This window comes from Oryctolagus cuniculus, chromosome 13, assembly GCF_964237555.1.
Source record: "Oryctolagus cuniculus chromosome 13, mOryCun1.1, whole genome shotgun sequence".
Lineage (NCBI taxonomy): Eukaryota > Metazoa > Chordata > Mammalia > Lagomorpha > Leporidae > Oryctolagus > Oryctolagus cuniculus.
Genome location: NC_091444.1, coordinates 19,899,201 through 19,915,886, shown reverse-complemented (window position 1 = coordinate 19,915,886; position 16,686 = coordinate 19,899,201). Strand labels below are relative to the sequence as shown.

General features: G+C 57.1%; 1 protein-coding gene across 3 annotated transcripts in view; it reads left to right on the top strand.

Moving 5' to 3' along the window:
• The window catches only part of PIK3C2B (phosphatidylinositol-4-phosphate 3-kinase catalytic subunit type 2 beta), a 62,008-nt gene that overhangs the window by 18,415 nt on the left and 26,907 nt on the right, over window positions 1–16,686 (top strand). For 2 of the 3 annotated variants that reach the window (XM_051821194.2, XM_002717574.5), the window contains exons 2-9: window positions 512–1,532; window positions 5,227–5,327; window positions 6,946–7,100; window positions 7,354–7,474; window positions 13,420–13,531; window positions 13,709–13,788; window positions 14,889–14,952; window positions 16,146–16,292. In XM_051821194.2, coding sequence (XP_051677154.2) covers window positions 600–1,532; window positions 5,227–5,327; window positions 6,946–7,100; window positions 7,354–7,474; window positions 13,420–13,531; window positions 13,709–13,788; window positions 14,889–14,952; window positions 16,146–16,292 — 1,713 coding nt within the window. In that variant the 5' untranslated portion in view covers window positions 512–599. Of the gene's footprint in view, window positions 1–511; window positions 1,533–3,446; window positions 3,862–5,226; window positions 5,328–6,945; window positions 7,101–7,353; window positions 7,475–13,419; window positions 13,532–13,708; window positions 13,789–14,888; window positions 14,953–16,145; window positions 16,293–16,686 lie in introns of those variants that run through there. The other variant, XM_051821195.2, reaches the window with a different exon arrangement.

Sequence of the window (16,686 nt, the reverse complement as noted above, 5' to 3'; positions counted from 1 at the left end):
GACATATGCCTGCATTCTCCTGGACCACCGTGAGTGGGTTAGTGGAGTTAGTGGTAGGTGTCTGTTTATCTTTTTAGGAAGCTGCCTGTTTTCCAAAGTGTTTGCATTCCCCACCAGCAGCACGTGGAAGCGTGGGAGCTCTCTTTAAACAGACCGAAGAGCCTCTTGCCCATCTTTTCCTCTGTGTGGATGGAAGTGCATGTGTGTCTGTCTCAGGGCACATAAGAGAGAGATGACGTTTGTGGGTTAGGGACCAGAGATGGAGATATGCGTCGGTGGGTGGGCGCGGTAGTATGGATGTGTAGACACAGACCCGTGTACTTGGATGGGGGAGGGGCTGGGTGTGATAGATACAGTGGTTTTGGGATCCTCCTCCTCCATCTTTCTGTTTCTTTCCATCTGCTGTGGGCACTGAAGAAGCAGGTATGGGCCCAGGCTATGTCATGGACACCAGATTATTGCTAAGTCTCTCATTATGACTGAATGACTGATACTCCCCCCTTGTCTGCAGGTGCCCAGACACCATGCCACAACCCCGCAGACCTGGCACCAGCAGGAAATAGAAGGCGTCCTTGTCTCCTGTGCCCCCCGTCCTCACCATGTCTTCGACTCAGGGCGATGGGGAGCACTGGAAGTCCCTGGAGTCAGTGGGCATCAGCCGGAAGGAGCTGGCGATGGCCGAAGCCCTGCAGATGGAGTATGACGCTCTGTCCCGGCTCCGGCACGACAAGGAGGAGAGCAAGGCCAAGCAGAGCGCAGACCGCTCGCTCATCAGCTGGGACGAGCCTGCCTTGGACTTCTACAACAAGCCCACAGGAAGGCGCAGTGACCTCAAGCTCTTCCGCGGTCTCTCTGGCTCTGATCCTACCCTCAATTACAACTCGCTCTCCCCACAGGAAGGGCTGCCCGGCCACCCTGCCTCCCAGGGCCCCCAGCCTGGCCCGGATCCCTGGTCCAAGGGCTCCCTGTCTGGAGACTATCTCTACATTTTCGATGGTTCCGATGGGGGCCTTTCCTTGTCCCCAGGACCAGCGGACGTAGATGGCTCCTGCAAGAAACTGTCCCCACCCCCTCTGCCCCCCCGGGTCTCTATCTGGGACACCCCTCCCCTGCCTCCCAGAAAGGGGTCCCCTTCACCCTCCAAGACCTCCCAGCCCAATGACATCAACACGTTTTCCTTGGTTGAACAGCCGCCAGGCAAGCTGCTAGGTCCTCAGATCCTGAAAGAGGACGAGCCACCAGCAGGCGGGGGTCAGGGGTGCCTCCTGGGGCCTGTGGACTATGACGGTATCAATGATGCGATTACGAGGCTCAACCTGAAGTCAACCTATGACGCAGAGCTGTTGCGCGATGCCACCCGGGACTGGAAGGAGGGCCGAGGGCCTCTGGACTTTGGCAAGGACACCCCTGGGAAGCCCGTGGCCCGGAGCAAGACCATGCCCCCGCAGGTGCCCCCACGCACCTACGCCTCCCGCTACGCCAACCGAAAGAACGCCACGCCTGGCAAGAACCGCCGGATTTCCGCTGCCCCGGTGAGGCTCCTAGTGTGTTTCTTCTGTCCCCCATCCTGTGTCACTCAGACATGAGGCCAGCCCCCCTCTCTCCTTTGCTGCTCCACATCCAAGCCCTCACCCCTTTAGTTCCCCGCCCCCTCTGCTTATGGCACTGGGTCCCTGCGCCCTGGCCTGGGGGAGATCCAAGGTACTTTTTTTTTTTTAAGTTTGTTTATTCTTTATTTGAAGGGCAGAGTGAAGGAGAGACACAGAAAGAAAGGTCTTCCATTTGCTGATTCCCTCCCCAAATGCCTGTGACAGCCAGGGCTAGGCCAAACCGAAGCAAGGAGTCAGGAGCCCTAGCTGGGTCTCCCACGTAGAGTGGCGGGAACTCAAGCACTTGAGCCACTGCCTGCTGCCTCCCTGGCGTGTTAGCAGGAAGCTGGATTGGAAGCAGAGGCAGGATTCCATCCCAGGAACTCTGGTATGGGATGTGGGCATTGCAACTGGCGTTTTAACCTGTTGTGCCATAATGCTGCCCCCCAAGGTAGTCTTAATTGAGGGTCGGAGAACCCAGGGGAGATAGGGCTTGTCTTCAGGGCCAAGTTTCGTGTATCTTGGCCGCAGTGGCCTTTCTGGTGTATTCTAATCCTGGTTCTTAGTGTGTGTGCACTACATCATATCAGGACTGAGTTAGGAGCTGGGTGGTCCATTTAAAATTTTATTTGTTTTCATTTTCTTTGGACTGCAGAGAGCTAGAGGGCAGACAGACAGAAACAGACACAGGAGATCTTCCATCCTCTGGTTCACTCCCCAAATGTCTGCAACAGCCCAGTGCTGGGCCAGACTGAAGCTGGGAACCTAGAACTCCATCGGGGCTTCTCACATGGGTGGCTGGGACCCAAGTCCTTGGGCCATCATCCACTGTGTCCCAGGGTGCTTTAGCAGGGAACTGGATCGGAAGTGGAGTAGCCAGAACTCGAGCCCAGGCACTGCTGTATGGGATGTGAGCATCCCAGGCAGCAGTGTGACGGCTGTGCCACACGCCTGCCCCTGGGGAATCTTGTTAACTGTGGCTGAGTGGCCCCGTGGGTCTGAACAAGTGGCTTCCACTCCCCAAGTCCCTGCTCCGCCACAGCACTGTGTGGTGATGAAGATCTTTCATGATAGGAACCGCTTCTTTAGTGCTCGCTGCGTGCCAGACCCTGGTCCGGTTCTGCACAACAGCCCTGCCTGGGAGTCCAGAGCCCCCCCAGCGAGAAAGGGGAAGCTGGCATTCAACCCTGGTCTCGCTTGATCTGAAGCACACACTTGCTCTCTCGCTCACTCACTCTCTCTCGTTGTATATACATAGCATCAAATATACATAGCATCAAGCCGGCCACCTCAGCCATTTCTCAGTGGATGGGTCAGTGGCATCAGCCCCCTTCACACTGCTGGACAACTGTCACCACTCCCCATCTCCAGCCACTCTCTTTTCCCAGTGAAAGCATTTAAAACAAACAAGCAGCGTGACGGTGCCGATTCGACTGTATCCGAACACGGTGTCAGACGGCGGTGTCTGCTTGGCGGGCCCGGTGGGCTCCAGCGTGCGCTGGTCTCAGTTCTGGTGCTGCAGCGCGGTGGCAGCGCCTCCCCAGGGGGAACTTGGAGGCTGCGGCTCCCGTTTCACCCCTGGCCCGTGGAAGGGCTGGCGGCAGAGCGGAGAGGCATCTGGTGCCTGATGGCTCGTGGGGCAGCTAAGCCTTCCGCCTTGTCCCATCCCTGTCTCCGGCTTTGCCGTTGTCTGAGGGACGGTGGGCTTTGGTGCCGCGTGTGCAGCCTTGGGCTGAAACAGAGTCCCCCCAAAAGCAGCAGACTCGGCTCCTGGGAGAGGCCGTGGCTTTTTAAAGGGCTGCTCTCGGAGGTGGGGCCGCTCCTGCTATTTATAGGGCCTGGGAGATTACTCTTCCCGGCTCCCAGTTCCTCGCACGGAGCTGGGCCTGCTCACCGGCTCGGCCGCTGGTGGTCCCTCTGCGGCAGCCCCCCCATCCCGCCCCCCGCCCGGAGAGGGAGCAGGCTCAGAATCTTTCTGAGGAATCGAGGGTGAAGCACAGGCTCTCGCCAGTGCTTAGGGGAAATGCGGCCTTGGTCCTCCCCTCCCCAGCCTGCCGGGAGGGGGGACCCCTTGCGCCCTCGGCCTGTGCCGCCGCCCCGCCTCCGCCGGGCTGCCAGCCGGAGGGATCTTCCTTACCCCAGGCCCGTGGAGCCAGCCCTGGAGACGGTTGGCTCCAAATGCCAGCCTGGTCCCCCCACTGCCAGCCTCTGCCTGGCTGACTCCCCCAGCCGGCTTCGGGTGATGCCACCAGCGCCTGCCAGCCGGGCAAACGTAAGTGGCTTTTGTTTCCTTACAGTGCCAGGGAGTGGTACTGAGATGGCGTAAAAATGGCTTCCAGTAGCCGTTCTGTTCTCTCCCTCTGCCTCTCTCTTGTGCCTCCTCCCCCTCTCTCTCACTGTCTCTCTGTCTTTTGTGGGTTAATTGCTGACAGTGGTACTATTGTTTTGACTGGGACACAGGCATTCTCTTGGCAGAGCCAGGCCTCACATGCCAACTGCCCCCACTTCTGCGTGCACCCTCCCCAGCCCCCGGGGAGCCAGGCTGACACGAAGGGGAAGGGGTCACCGGAGGAAGCAGGCAGGATGTGGCGATGCGCCCCGCCTGCCCCCAGGGGCAGAGCAGACAGAGCGAAGCCCCGGAGGTGAGATGCGCTCAGGCCTTGGCCTTGCGGTGAGCGCAGACCCCGGTGTCAGGCTCCCCCCGGAAACAGCTGGGGAAGCCACTGCCTGTACCGGATGCAGCCTGGGACTACGTCAGAACTGCGGCTTCACCCCACTGGCACCCGGGCGGGCACCAGCAGCCCCCGGTTTCCTTATCTGACGGCTTCCTGGGGACTCTCCTGGGGGCTGAGAGCAACTCTGCATGGAGACAGCTTGGGGCCTTGTCTGGGAGTCCTACCAGCCACGGGTTCTAGGAGAGGGGGTGGGCCCGGTGCGAGCTCTCCAATGTTCCAGCCGGTCAGAACCAGCAGCCTCGGGAGCCGGGAGGAGCTGAGCCTTCTAGCAGGTTCTCTCCTGTCCAGGCACTTTCTTCCTCAAATAGCGTTTAATGAGAAGGCATGTGCATCTGAGTCATGTCCTCCGGTGTGGGAGCTCAGTCTCTCTCTCTCTCTGCTTGGCTCCTTGGGGCTTATGATGTTGAGACTTTCGTCCAGGGCCAAGGCTCCTTGGATCCATCTGGGTACCCCACCTGCCCCAGCCCTAGCGGAGGGGCTGGGAGAAGCAGCTGCCTGCTCAGCTCCCTGCCATGCCCCTGGGAGCAGTCCCCAGAAAGCCCTTGGCCTGCTGAGGGCCAACAATGCCACGCACCGCCCACGCAGCCACACTGAGCTTATCAGCACAGCCCTGTCTTCCTGGGGGTCTGGCCACACCCTTGGCTTCCGTGCTGGGCCAGGGCTTCCAGTCCTCTTTCTCCTCTTGGCTTTGGGGGTTCCTGGGACAGCAGATGATGTATTTCTGGATTTTCCGATCGCTTCTCGGCCTTTTGGCTAAGACCAAGTGTGTGGATTTTCCGGATTGTCTGGGTGTCTGTTCGCTGCGCTGAATAACTGGGACGGAGAGCAGGGAGGACCTTACTGGGGGGCAGGGCGGGTGCCACGAGCGACTGGGCACTGAGTCAGCTGCTCTTCTCTTGCAGGTGGGCTCCCGGCCCCACGCCGTTGCCAATGGCCACGAGTTGTTTGAGGTCTCAGAGGAGAGAGACGAGGAGGTTGCTGCATTTTGCCACATGCTGGATGTGTAAGAGTTGAAGAATGGGGCAGGGGACTTGGGAGGGTTGTGTGGGCTGGGGAGGTGGGTCACCCATTCCAGAACGTTCTTAGGAAAGAAGAGCCATAGTAAGTAAAATTCAGTTCATTGCTGTGGGAATTCCTAAGAAAGAGGTCTATAAAGTGTTTTTTTTATTTTTTTATTTTATCTTTTGACAGGCAGAGTGGACAGTGAGAGAGAGAGAGAGACAGAGAGAAAGGTCTTCCTTTGCCGTTGGTTCACCCTCCAATGGCCACTGTGGCCGGTGCATTGTGGCCGATGCACCACGCTGATCCGAAGCCAGGAGCCAGGTGCTTCTCCTGGTCTCCCATGGGGTGCAGGGCCCAAGCACCTGGGCCATCCTCCACTGCACTCCCTGGCCACAGCAGAGAGCTGGCCTGGAAGAGGGGCAACCGGGACAGAATCCGGCGCCCCAACCGGGACTAGAACCTGGTGTGCCGGCGCCGCAAGGCGGAGAATTAGCCTACTGAGCTGCGACGCCGGACTTTTTTTTTTTTTTTAATCCTTATAAACTTTTTAAATCTTAGAAGTTCCACATTTAAAAGAAATTTTTTATAAACCCATACAAGTGTGATCAGCTGATTTTTTTTTAAAATTATTTATTTATTTAAAAGGCAGAGTTAGAGATGGGGGGCGGGGGGAGGGAGAGGGAGCTTTCATCCACTGGTTCACTCCCCAAATGGCTGCAATGGCTGAAGCTGTGTCAGTCTGAAGCCAGGAGCCAAGAGCTTCCTCCAGGTCTCCCACGTGGGTGCAGGGGCCCAAGGACTTGGGCTGTCCTCCGTTGCTTTCCCAGGCGCATTAGCAGGGAGCTAGATTGGAAGTGGAGTAGCCAGGTCTGAAAATGGCACCCATATGGGATGCTGGCATTGCAGGTGGCGGCTTTACCGGCTACGCCGCAGTGGCAGCCTAAATTTTTTTTTTTTTTTTTTTTTTTTGAGAAAGATATAGACAGCTCCCATCTGCTGGTTCACTCCCGGGATGCTTGCCACAGCCAGGGCTGGGCCAAGCTGACGCTGGGAGCAGGGAACCCAACCCAGGTCTCCCACGTGGGTGGCAGGGATTCTACGTGCACCGTCATCGCTGCCCCCCAGGTCTGTATCAGCAGGCAGCTGGCATGAGGAAGGCGCGGAGCACCCGGTGGAGAATGCTGGCGGCACTGGTGGCAGTTTTAGCTCTGTGCCACAACGCCGACCCCAGATCCCACCTTTTTAACAAAATCCCGAGCCCTCCATCTCACAGTCCGGTTACCCCGATCACCTGAGGCTCTGACCCAGTGGCCCTTTGGAGCAAATGCTCCCAAGTGGAGACAAGCGTGTTATCTGGAACTAAGCCGGCCAGGAAATGGATTCATAGCAGTTCTCTGTTGCTCTTGCATGGAAAGCTTTGTCACTTTGGAGTCATCCCCGCCGTTCCACTGGGGGAAACATTTTGCAACTGTGGTCAATGTGAGAAGCACGGTTTCCCCCGTCCCCATCCTGGTCGGCAGACCTGAGTCTTCCGACTGAGCGGGGACAGAGGGGCCCCTCCTCTGCTGCTGTCCGGAGGCATAGTGAGGTGAGGGTCCTTTCCCTCTCTTGCTGGACAGCCTGCGGTCCGGCTGTGACATCCAGGACTACTCCCTCACCGGCTACGTCTGGAGTGCCGTCACCCCGAGCCCAGAGCACCTGGGGGACGAGGTCAACCTGAAGGTGACCGTGCTGTGTGACAGCCTTCGGGAGCCGCTCACTTTCACCTGCAACTGTAAGTGTGGACCGGAGGAGCCTTCACCCTTGAGTCCCGCCCCCTGGTGGCCCAGCTGTGGGGCCGTGGGGACTCTCCTCTGGGGGACTGGCTCTGCAGCCAGCTTCCCAGGCCCAGCCTGTTTGCCTGCTCTGCCAGGTTGGTGGTGAGACCTGGGAACGCTTAGCTGGGGATGGCGGGTTGGGGTGGGGCAGCTGAACCCCACCTACCCCTAGTGCCCCCTGTCATGGCTCCCCCTGCCTACGCCTCCCAGGTTCCTCCACCGTGGACCTGCTCATTTACCAGACCCTGTGCTACACCCATGATGAGCTGAGGGAAGTGGACGTGGGAGACTTTGTGCTGAAGCCCTGCGGGCTGGAGGAGTTCCTGCAGAAGTGAGTGACAGCTGGGGCCACGCCTGCAGGGGGCAGCGCTGGTTTTCTGCCTGGGAAGGTGGTGAGGGGCTTCCTGGGCGTGGTGTGGGGAGCAGGGCTGGCAGCTCTGCCCCAGCCCCACAGCCAGGACTCCTGCTTTCTGGGCACACTGTCGGCCACGTCGCACTTTCCCCAGGAGCTCCAGCTGCCAGCGGGCTTGGCTGGCTTCCTGTGCCCAAGCTGCTGTGGAAAGAGCTTGGAGCTGGGGTTAGGCAACGTGTAGGTCCTATCTGCAGGCTTCTGCTGGCGGGGGGGACGTGTGCATCTGGGGGCCGGGGCCAGGCTTGTGTCTCCTGTGCTGGAGTCCGTCAGATAGCTTTGTGGCTGGGGGCAGCAGGAGGACCGGGCAGAGGTGCCCTGCGGGACCTGGGAGAGAACTGACAGTTGCTCACTTTCCCTCTTCCCCTGCTGTCCTGGGTATCCTCCCACAGGGGCTCACTTCCAGCTGCTCACCATCCAGTGCTCTCTGCAGAGAGCAGCCTCCCTGGAAAGCCTGGCGTGGGCCAGCTGGGGCACCCCTGTGGCTCTGGAAGGCGGGGCGCAGAGGAGGCCGGGCCGAGGTCCCCACACCCAGGGAGCACAGCTGGCCGGCAGCAGACAGATGAGCTCTGCGTCCCCCCCCCCCCCCCCCCGTTGCTGCAGAGTTGCTCCTGCCCCCCACCCTGGCCCCTTGTGCTCCTGCCCCCCACCCTGGCCCCTCGCGGGAAGCAGGTCTTGGGAACTGGGCCAGGAGAGGCCCGCCTGTGCCTCACTTCTCAGGAGTGCGAGCTCAGGGCCACCCCCACCTTTTCTCTGTCTGGCCTCCGGGCCTGGATGCGGGGGTGCTGTCCAGTGGTCAGGACTGAAGTCCATTTCTTGGCTGACTTCTTCAACCTTAGGGATTTTGGAGGTCCCTCTCTGGCCTCTGGGTCCTCATCTGGACACTGGGGGCAAGGAAAGGCACAGGGCCCTACAGGGCAGAACTCCAGGGACACCGGATGCCATTCAAATCTCCGTGTGCTGCTTGCTCTTGGCCTTGATTTTCCCTGGAGGAATAAGGAGGGTGCTCAATGTGTGGTCTCCTGGCAGAGCGAGCCCCAGGCAGCTACTGTGAAGAAGGTCCCCAGGCCCTGGTCACATCATTATGCTGGCTTGCCATGTCCCCTTGCAAAGCCTGAGTCTCTGAGGGCTGGGTACAGCGGGCTGAGGGTTAAAGGTGGCATCGACCCAATGGGCAGTTGACACATTCCAGCAGGGGAGGGCCAGCCCAAAGCCGGGAGTCTCGGGGCTCTGGCTCAGACACATGCTGGCAGGACCCCCAACCCTGGAGCCCCCACAGGTGTTGCAAGCCCTGTGGTGGAGGAGCCCCGGCGAGGTGGCACAGGGTCCGTGGTCCTCAGGCCTTGCCCATTCTAGAGAAGGTCAGCCAGACCTCCTAGGGGACTGATGCCCACCATCCTCCCACCCAACAGAAGAGCACAGCTCCGGGCCCCTGACGCACGACAGCTGCCCTGGGCCAGGCTGGAAATGGCCCTCTGAGGGTTGGAGAAATCTTGTTTCCAAGGAAGCCCAGGTTTCTGAGCCCTGCCCGTCTCGAGGAGGGGCTGACCCAGGGGAGTGTTGGTCCAGGATGCTGGCTACTCTCAGATAAGAACCTTGAGCCGTCCCAGGAGAGGGCTGGGTTTCCTGCCGCCGCCCCCCGCCCGCCACACTCTTCCTTCCTCTCAGACCTGCCCACCAGGCCCAGCCCCACAGCCCAGCCTCTCCACCCTCGGGTTCTGGCCCACTTCAGTCTTAGCCTGTCGGGGCCCAGACCACCCCGGCGCCTCGGGATGTGGAGAGCCGGCTGGGTGTCAGCTGGACCCGGCCTGGCTTCTGCAAACGGCGCCCCTGTGCTCCGCCTGCCGTTTCTGGCCCAGGTTCCCGGCTCTGCTGAGGCAGGAAGCCCCTTTCCGGCTTCTGTTTCACAGCCGCTGGGTTGGAGGCCTGGAGGTGGGACTCCCCCTGCCCATTCTCCCAGCTCCCTTTCTTTTCTTCTTTGATTTTTTTAGCAAGAATATGGGATCTTAATTTTTTATTATCTTCATTGTACTTGAAAGGCAGAGTGGGGCCGGCGCCGTGGCTCACTAGGCTAATCCTCTCCCTTGTGGTGCCGGCACACCGGGTTCTAGTCCCGGTCGGGGCGCCGGATTCTGTCCCAGTTGCTCCTCTTCCAGGCCAGCTCTCTGTTGTGGCCAGAGAGTGCAGTGGAGGATGGCCCAAGTGCTTGGGCCCTGCACCCGCATGGAGAAGCACCTGGCTCCTGGCTCCTGCCTTCGGGTAGGCGCGGTGCACCGGCCGCAGCGCGCCGGCCGCGGTGGCCATTGGAGGGTGAACCAACGGCAAAGGAAGACCTTTCTCTCTGTCTCTCTGTCTCTCTCACTGTCCACTCTGCCTGTCAAAAAAAAAAAAAAAAAAAAAAAAAAAAAAAAAAAAAAGAAAGAAAGAAAAGAAAGGCAGAGTGACAGAAAGAGAGGCAGAGAGATAGAGAGAGCTCGTCCATCCACTGGTTCATCCCCCGCATGCCTGAAACAGCCAGGGCTGGGCAAGCTGAAGCCAGGAGCCCGGAACCGCATCCAAGCTTCTCACCTGGTGGCAGAAACTTCAGTACTGAAGCCGGCACCTGCTGGCCCTTGGGGTGCACAGGCAGGAAGCTGGGTGCAAAGCCGAGGAGCCAGGACTGGAAGTAGGCACTGGGGTGGGGGCTGTGCGTCGGGGCAGTGACGAAACTGCTGCCTCTGCCTGGGTTCCTTCCTGGGCCAGGGATGATTTGTGGGGAGGAGGGGGCTGGGTTGCCACAGCGCTCCCTGAGCCTCCTCTGCAACAGGGTTCTTTTTTTTTTTTAAACTCAAATTATCTTTTATTCTTTTGGCAAACATCAGATAATATGAGCAAAACTATATTGCTCACTAAAGTAATACACATTCTATTTTGCTTTATACAAGTTGTAAACATATTTAAGTAGAAAAAATTCCTGGCTACGACATATTCCAGAACTCTTGACACACACTGTTCTAAGATGAAACCAAGCTTATGTAACTTCCATAAGACCATCATCATACAGCAAAACTAAATTAGTATATGCTGCTTTTGCATTAACACCTGCCATTTTTTAAAAAAGACTTTTTAAAAAAGATTTATTTATTTATTTGAAAGTCAGAGTTACACAGAGAGAGAAGGAGAGGCAGAGGGAGGGAGAGAGTCTTCCATCCGCTGGTTCACTCTCCAAGTGGCTGCAATGGCCAGAGCTGCACCGATCCGGAGCCAGGAGCTTCCTCCGGGTCTCCCATGTGGATGCAGGGGCCCAAGGACTTGGGCCATCCTCCACTGCTTTCCCAGGACACAGCAGAGAGCTGGACCAGAGAGGAGCAGCTGGGACTAGAACCGCCGTCCATATGGGATGCCGGCACTGCGGACAGTGGCTTTACCCACTACGCCACAGCGCTGGCCCCTAAAAGACTTTTTGGTTATCATTAAAATGATATTTACTTGAAGTTTTATGAATGATCAGAAGCCGATCACACAAACCTAGTTCATAATCATAGTGGTCATTTAAAAATTTGTTAAAATAATAAAAATACAAGTATGAATAAATAATTAAGAAAATTCTAACTTCTTGTTAGAGGGGAAAAAAAAAGCTACCAGTAAGTTTTCTTCCAGATATTTTAGATGTAGGTGGAATTCACAAGTAGGCTACATCAGACTTTTACTGTTAATGCTGATATTTTTATACTATAGCAGCAGATTGTTTCAAAATAAACCCAAAGCGTTTACCATTTTACAATTTAATTTTTTTACACATTTCTGACCCCCAAAAGTTGAGATCAAGTGTCACAAACAGGCAGCCCTCAGAATGTATTTCGTTTGGCCGGCAGAGTGACTCTCTCCTCTCTTGAACTGCAGTCCTTCAGGAGCTGCTCTGGTTGCCGGCAGTCCCTGGTGTGACAGGCGTATGAGACGCACACCTCATTTCACGTCATAAGCCCAATGTTTACTTACAAAAAAATCGATTGCATTCATGGAGCAAATGTCTTATGTTACAAGCATGATGGTAAACCTTACTGTGGTACTTCTGATTTGGGGAAAATTCATCAAACAGAAAAGGTCGCAATTTCCTACTACTTCCTTAACATAACAAAATATCAGACACAGGTATGTATGGATACTGTGTGCTTAGAAAGGATACTGTTATGAGCCCCTGAAATTTGAGCTACACAAATCATTCCTATAGGAAAGTGTTGTAGACCGACTTCACTATGGAGGTCATGGCTCCCAACAGTGGCTGTCAGCCTAAAAACTCTCAGCTTTTTGAGTTGATGGAAAGGCAACATTAATAAGGCTAATAAAGCAACAAGTAACAACGATCTTCATCTAATCTTAAAGGGGAAACATAAAGCGAGAAATCCTCTAAGTTAAATTGGAGGAAAAAAAAAAAAGAGGAAATTGAAATAAATGTGTCCTTGGACCCTTTTTCCTGTGCAAGGTACAGAATAAGAGAGGTCACAAATGTTTCTTGGTGGAGAGGCCACACAGACAGCAATGCAAGGACACACACACACACACACACACAAATTTGTAGTTACAAAGAGAAGCAAGAAATGATGGTGCTAGCTCCAGTCTGACGTTTAAGAAACAGCAAAGAACAAATGAATTAGAAAGACAGTAATCTGCCGGCGCCGCAGCTCACTAGGCTAATCCTCCACCTAGCAGCGCCGGCACACCGGGTTCTAGTTCCGGTCGGGGCGCCGGATTCTGTCCCGGTTGCCCCTCTTCCAGGCCAGCTCTCTGCTGTGGCCCGGGAGTACAGTGGAGGATGGCCCAAATGCTTGGGCCCTGCACCCCACGGGAGACCAGGAGAAGCACCTGGCTCCTGGCTTTGGATCAGCGTGGTGCACCGGCCACAGCGTGCCAGCCGCGGTGGCCATTGGAGGGTGAACCAACAGCAAAGGAAGACCTTTCTCTCTGTCTCTCTCTCTCACTGTCCACTCTGCCTGTCCAAAAAAAAAAAAAAAAAAGACAGTAATCTGTTAGGTCTTTCTAAAGTTATACACAAATAAAAAACTAATCTCTCATTGTTTAGGTTTAAATCCGACAGGGAACACCTATTTGCCTTTGAATTTTTTCTTTGAAGTTAATGACTGATTCTCATCTGAATAAATATTTTTTAAGTTTTTAATTATCAAGGTAAATAAGCTTCTTAACTGCACTGGCATAGGGTTATATCAAAAGCTTCCTTCATTAATCCCCTCAGTACCAAGGTTACTATAATCAAGTTCATTGTATAAGCATTAATTAAATTTGCTATGCAACAGGGTTGTGAGTGCTGGGGCCGGGGTAGTGGGAACAGCCTGTAGGGGGCGTCTCCAGGAAGTCTGTAGAACTGTGAGGGTTCTCCCCATAAGGCAGGGATCGCAGACGTTCAGTGGGGACATCCTGGCCGGCCTCCTGCTGGGTTGGCTTCTTTGCACCTGAGCTGGTGATGTGGGACGAGAGCTTCCGCCTTGGAGCCTGAGCAGTGACCCTCCCATTGGCTCCTTCTACTGAAGCCAAGAGAATGGGGTTTAAACAGCTGCCCCTATTAGCCTGGCTACTCCCCACTGTCCCCAGCAGTTCCTGCTCTGCAGGGATCCAGTGATGGTGACACTGGTGGTAATAACCCAGGCGAGTCGATATTTGCACAGACCAAGGATTAAGTGTGTCAGATGGCTTCAGTGCAGGCTGACCTCCGTTCCTTCCCCTGGCACGACCCTAATGTCAGGAGCCACAGCAGGTGCCACCTCCTGCATCTCCACCTTCACCCCGATTCTCTCTTCCCACGGCTCGGGTGGGCCTCTCCCTTCCCGCTGAGCCCCCAGGATGCTAACGGTCTTGTCCCCCTGCCGCACCAGCAAGCATGCCCTGGGCAGCCACGAGTACATTCAGTACTGCCGCAAGTTTGACGTTGACATCCGGTTACAGCTGATGGAGCAGAAGGCCGTACGCAGCGACCTGGCCCGGACGGTTCGTGTGGGGCGTGGTGGGTGGTTGCAGGGGGCTGGGGAGGTAGGGCGTTGGAGGGCAACAGTGAACAGGCGGACAAGAGGTAGGGGCACCGGGCTGGGGTGAGGATGGCACACGTCCGGTGGGCGTGAGGGAGGGGCACTGGGCTGGGGTGAGGATGGCACTGTTCATACACAGGTGAATGATGACCAGAGCCCGTCCACCTTGAACTACCTCGTCCATCTACAAGAGAGGCCAGTCAAACAGACCATCAGCAGGTGAGGGGTGGGGGACGGTCCTGGATGTGGTCCAGAAGGCACCGGGAGAGGCTCCCAGCAGACTCGCCTGCTTTCCTTTCTGTTAGAGCCAAGAGGTCCTTGCAGGTGGCAAGAGCTCCAGTCCTTAGGCTGGCGCCACGGCTCACTAGGCTAATCCTCCGCCTGCGGCGTCGGCACACCAGGTTCTAGTCCCGGTCGGGGCGCAGGATTCTGTCCCAGTTACCCCTCTTCCAGGCCAGCTCTCTGCTGTGGCCAGGGAGTGCAGTGGAGGATGGCCCAGGTGCTTGGGCCCTGCACCCCATGGGAGACCAGGAGAAGCACCTGGCTCCTGGCTTCGGATCAGCGTGGTGCGCTGGCCGCAGCGCGCCGGCTGTGGCAGCCATTGGAAGGTGAACCAACGGCAAAGGAAGACCTTTCTCTCTGTCTGTCTCTCTCACTGTCCACTCTGCCTGTCAAAAAAAAAAAAAAAAAAATTAATGGCAAAAATCATAAAAAAAAAAAAAAGAGCTCCAGTCCAAGAGTCTTGTCAGGCAACATCCATTCTTTTTCCTTTTTTTTTTTTTTTTCTTTCGATTTGAGAGGCAGAGAAAGAGTTAGAGAGAAACAGCTCCTATGGGCCGGTTCACTTGCTAAGTGCCTGCAATGGCCGGGGCTGGGCCAGGCTTCTGAAGCTGGGAGCCAAGAACTCCATCCTGGGGTCCCATGTGGGTGGCAGGGACTCAGCTACTTGAACCATCATCTGCTGCCTCCCAGGGTGCACGTTAGCAGGAAGCTGCATTTGGAAGCAGAGCCTGAACTTGAACCAGAGCACTCCCATGAGGGATGCAGTATTTCCACTGGCGTTGTAACCACTAGGCCAGCTGCCCACCCCCAGCTGCCCACTCCCCTTTCCTCTGGCCATCATACTCTGGGCCAGAGATGGCCAAGTGGGAAGGGCTGTGCCTCTGGTCTTCAAGGGGTGAACACAAAGGGTGGGAACCACTTTAAATCAGGGTCTGATCTGCGAGTGGAGGAGAAGGAGGGCAGGAGGGAGGCTCCTGGGCGGGCCCTGGGTCTTCTGTGACCTCTCCTGTGATTTCTCCCTGCCCCCACCTCCCCAGGCAGGCCCTGAGTCTTCTGTTTGACACCTACCACAACGAGGTGGACGCCTTTCTGCTGGCTGATGTGAGTGCGGCTCCCCTCCCCCACTCTCCTCCCCCCATCCTGGCATCAGCCGGCGCTGAGGGCTCTGGGGAGACACCAGAAATCCGTGCCCAGACACTTCTGTTTATTTCCCGGCTCGTGGGTACACCGAGACTGCTGGCTACTGAGCAGCTGGCAAATAGGTCGAATGGGGTTCTGGTTTTGGGAGAAGGGCTGGGTCAGGACCTGTACCCTGGTCCCGCTCTCTGGAGTGGGGCACGTCCAGAGCTAAGCGACCCAGAGCTGTGCCCCAGCTGCGGCCCCCGAGCGTGCAGTGAGGGGCGTAGTCTCAGTAACCCCTGCTTCAGAGGTGTGTTGTACAGATGTCGCAGGTGGAAACCCCTCAGGTGCAGGAGGACCCGGATGTGCGGCAGGGTGGGCGGGGCTGGAGACCTCCCCACGTGGACTCGCATGGAGTCTGCAGCCTTGGTACCGTGACAATGAGTGTTTGCCCAACATCACGAGCTAAAGGAAGCCTGGCAGTGATCTTCAAGTTCATGGTTATTGGCAGGGCTGGGCACGCTGTCCTGTTCAGCCCTTTGCCCACTGCCGAAGTCCCTTCACCAGCAGCCTCTGGTGGTACGCGTGGGTGACGAGAGGGCGCTCTCTGAACACCTGTCCAGCGCTGGTCTGGCCTGAGCTAGAGGCTGTGCTGGCCCTCAGGAAGCTTGTGTTCTTGTTAGCAAAACGGAAGAGTCACGTAAAACTAAGCAAATGGGCAGAGCTGCCTGGCAGAGAGACTCGGAGGGTACACGGTGGGGGCGGCTCCCCTGTGAAGCCGGTAGGGCATGGACGCGGGTCATCGGGCCGGGTGGGGTGGGAAGTGAGGAAGCTGCAGGAGCCCACGGGCAGGGGAAGGCGGGGTGGGGGCGGGGTGTCGGGTCTAAGGACTGAGATGAGATTTGGGAATTCTACGTGAGGTTATGAGAAGTGAGTCAGTGGGCAGGCAGGGCCTTGCATGGAGGGCCAGGTCCCATTGACTGTGTGTGAGTGTGGGAGGCTGTTGCTGGCGGGAGGCTGGCCAGAGCATTTGCTGGTGTTGGATATTGGTCTCTGAAGCATGGGTTCTGCTAGGTATTTTGGAGGGTCGTGACCCCCCACTCATTTCTCCAAAGACCTTGGGGGCTGGGGGCTGGGAGCCCTCACTGGGCCGCTGCTTGCTTGCTCGCTTGCAGGGGGACTTCCCGCTGAAGGCCGACCGGGTGGTCCAGTCCGTCAAGGCCATCTGCAACGCCCTGGCTGCCGTGGAAACGCCTGAGATCACCAGCGCCCTCAACCAGCTGCCCCCCTGCCCTTCCCGCATGCAGCCCACGATCCAGAAGGTACAGGGGCCGGGCGCCGGCTGGGGAGGGGGGAGCAGCCCTGCCGGCCACCCGAGCTGCCACTGCTCCGTGCCCCCGTGCACGCTGGCTACGAAGCCTCTCCCCGCCATCCGCCTTTTATGTCCGAGTGCTTCAGTCCCGTGGGCCCTAGCATAACGTTTGCCAAGCGTGGCCCCTCTTCCTGGGGCTGAGGACCAGCGAGGGCCTGCCCCTGGGCCTGCTGGGCTTGGGCCTACAGTTTGAGGATCCATCAGGGTGCAAACCAGGCCGGGAGGAACATCCCCGCCGAGAGGGGTCTCCATGCCAGCGCCGGGGCCACGGCTGTCTGCAGCTGAGTGGCCTCTCACCTGGCGGGACACTGACCATTTCCACCTTCTGTCCCCTCGTCCTGACC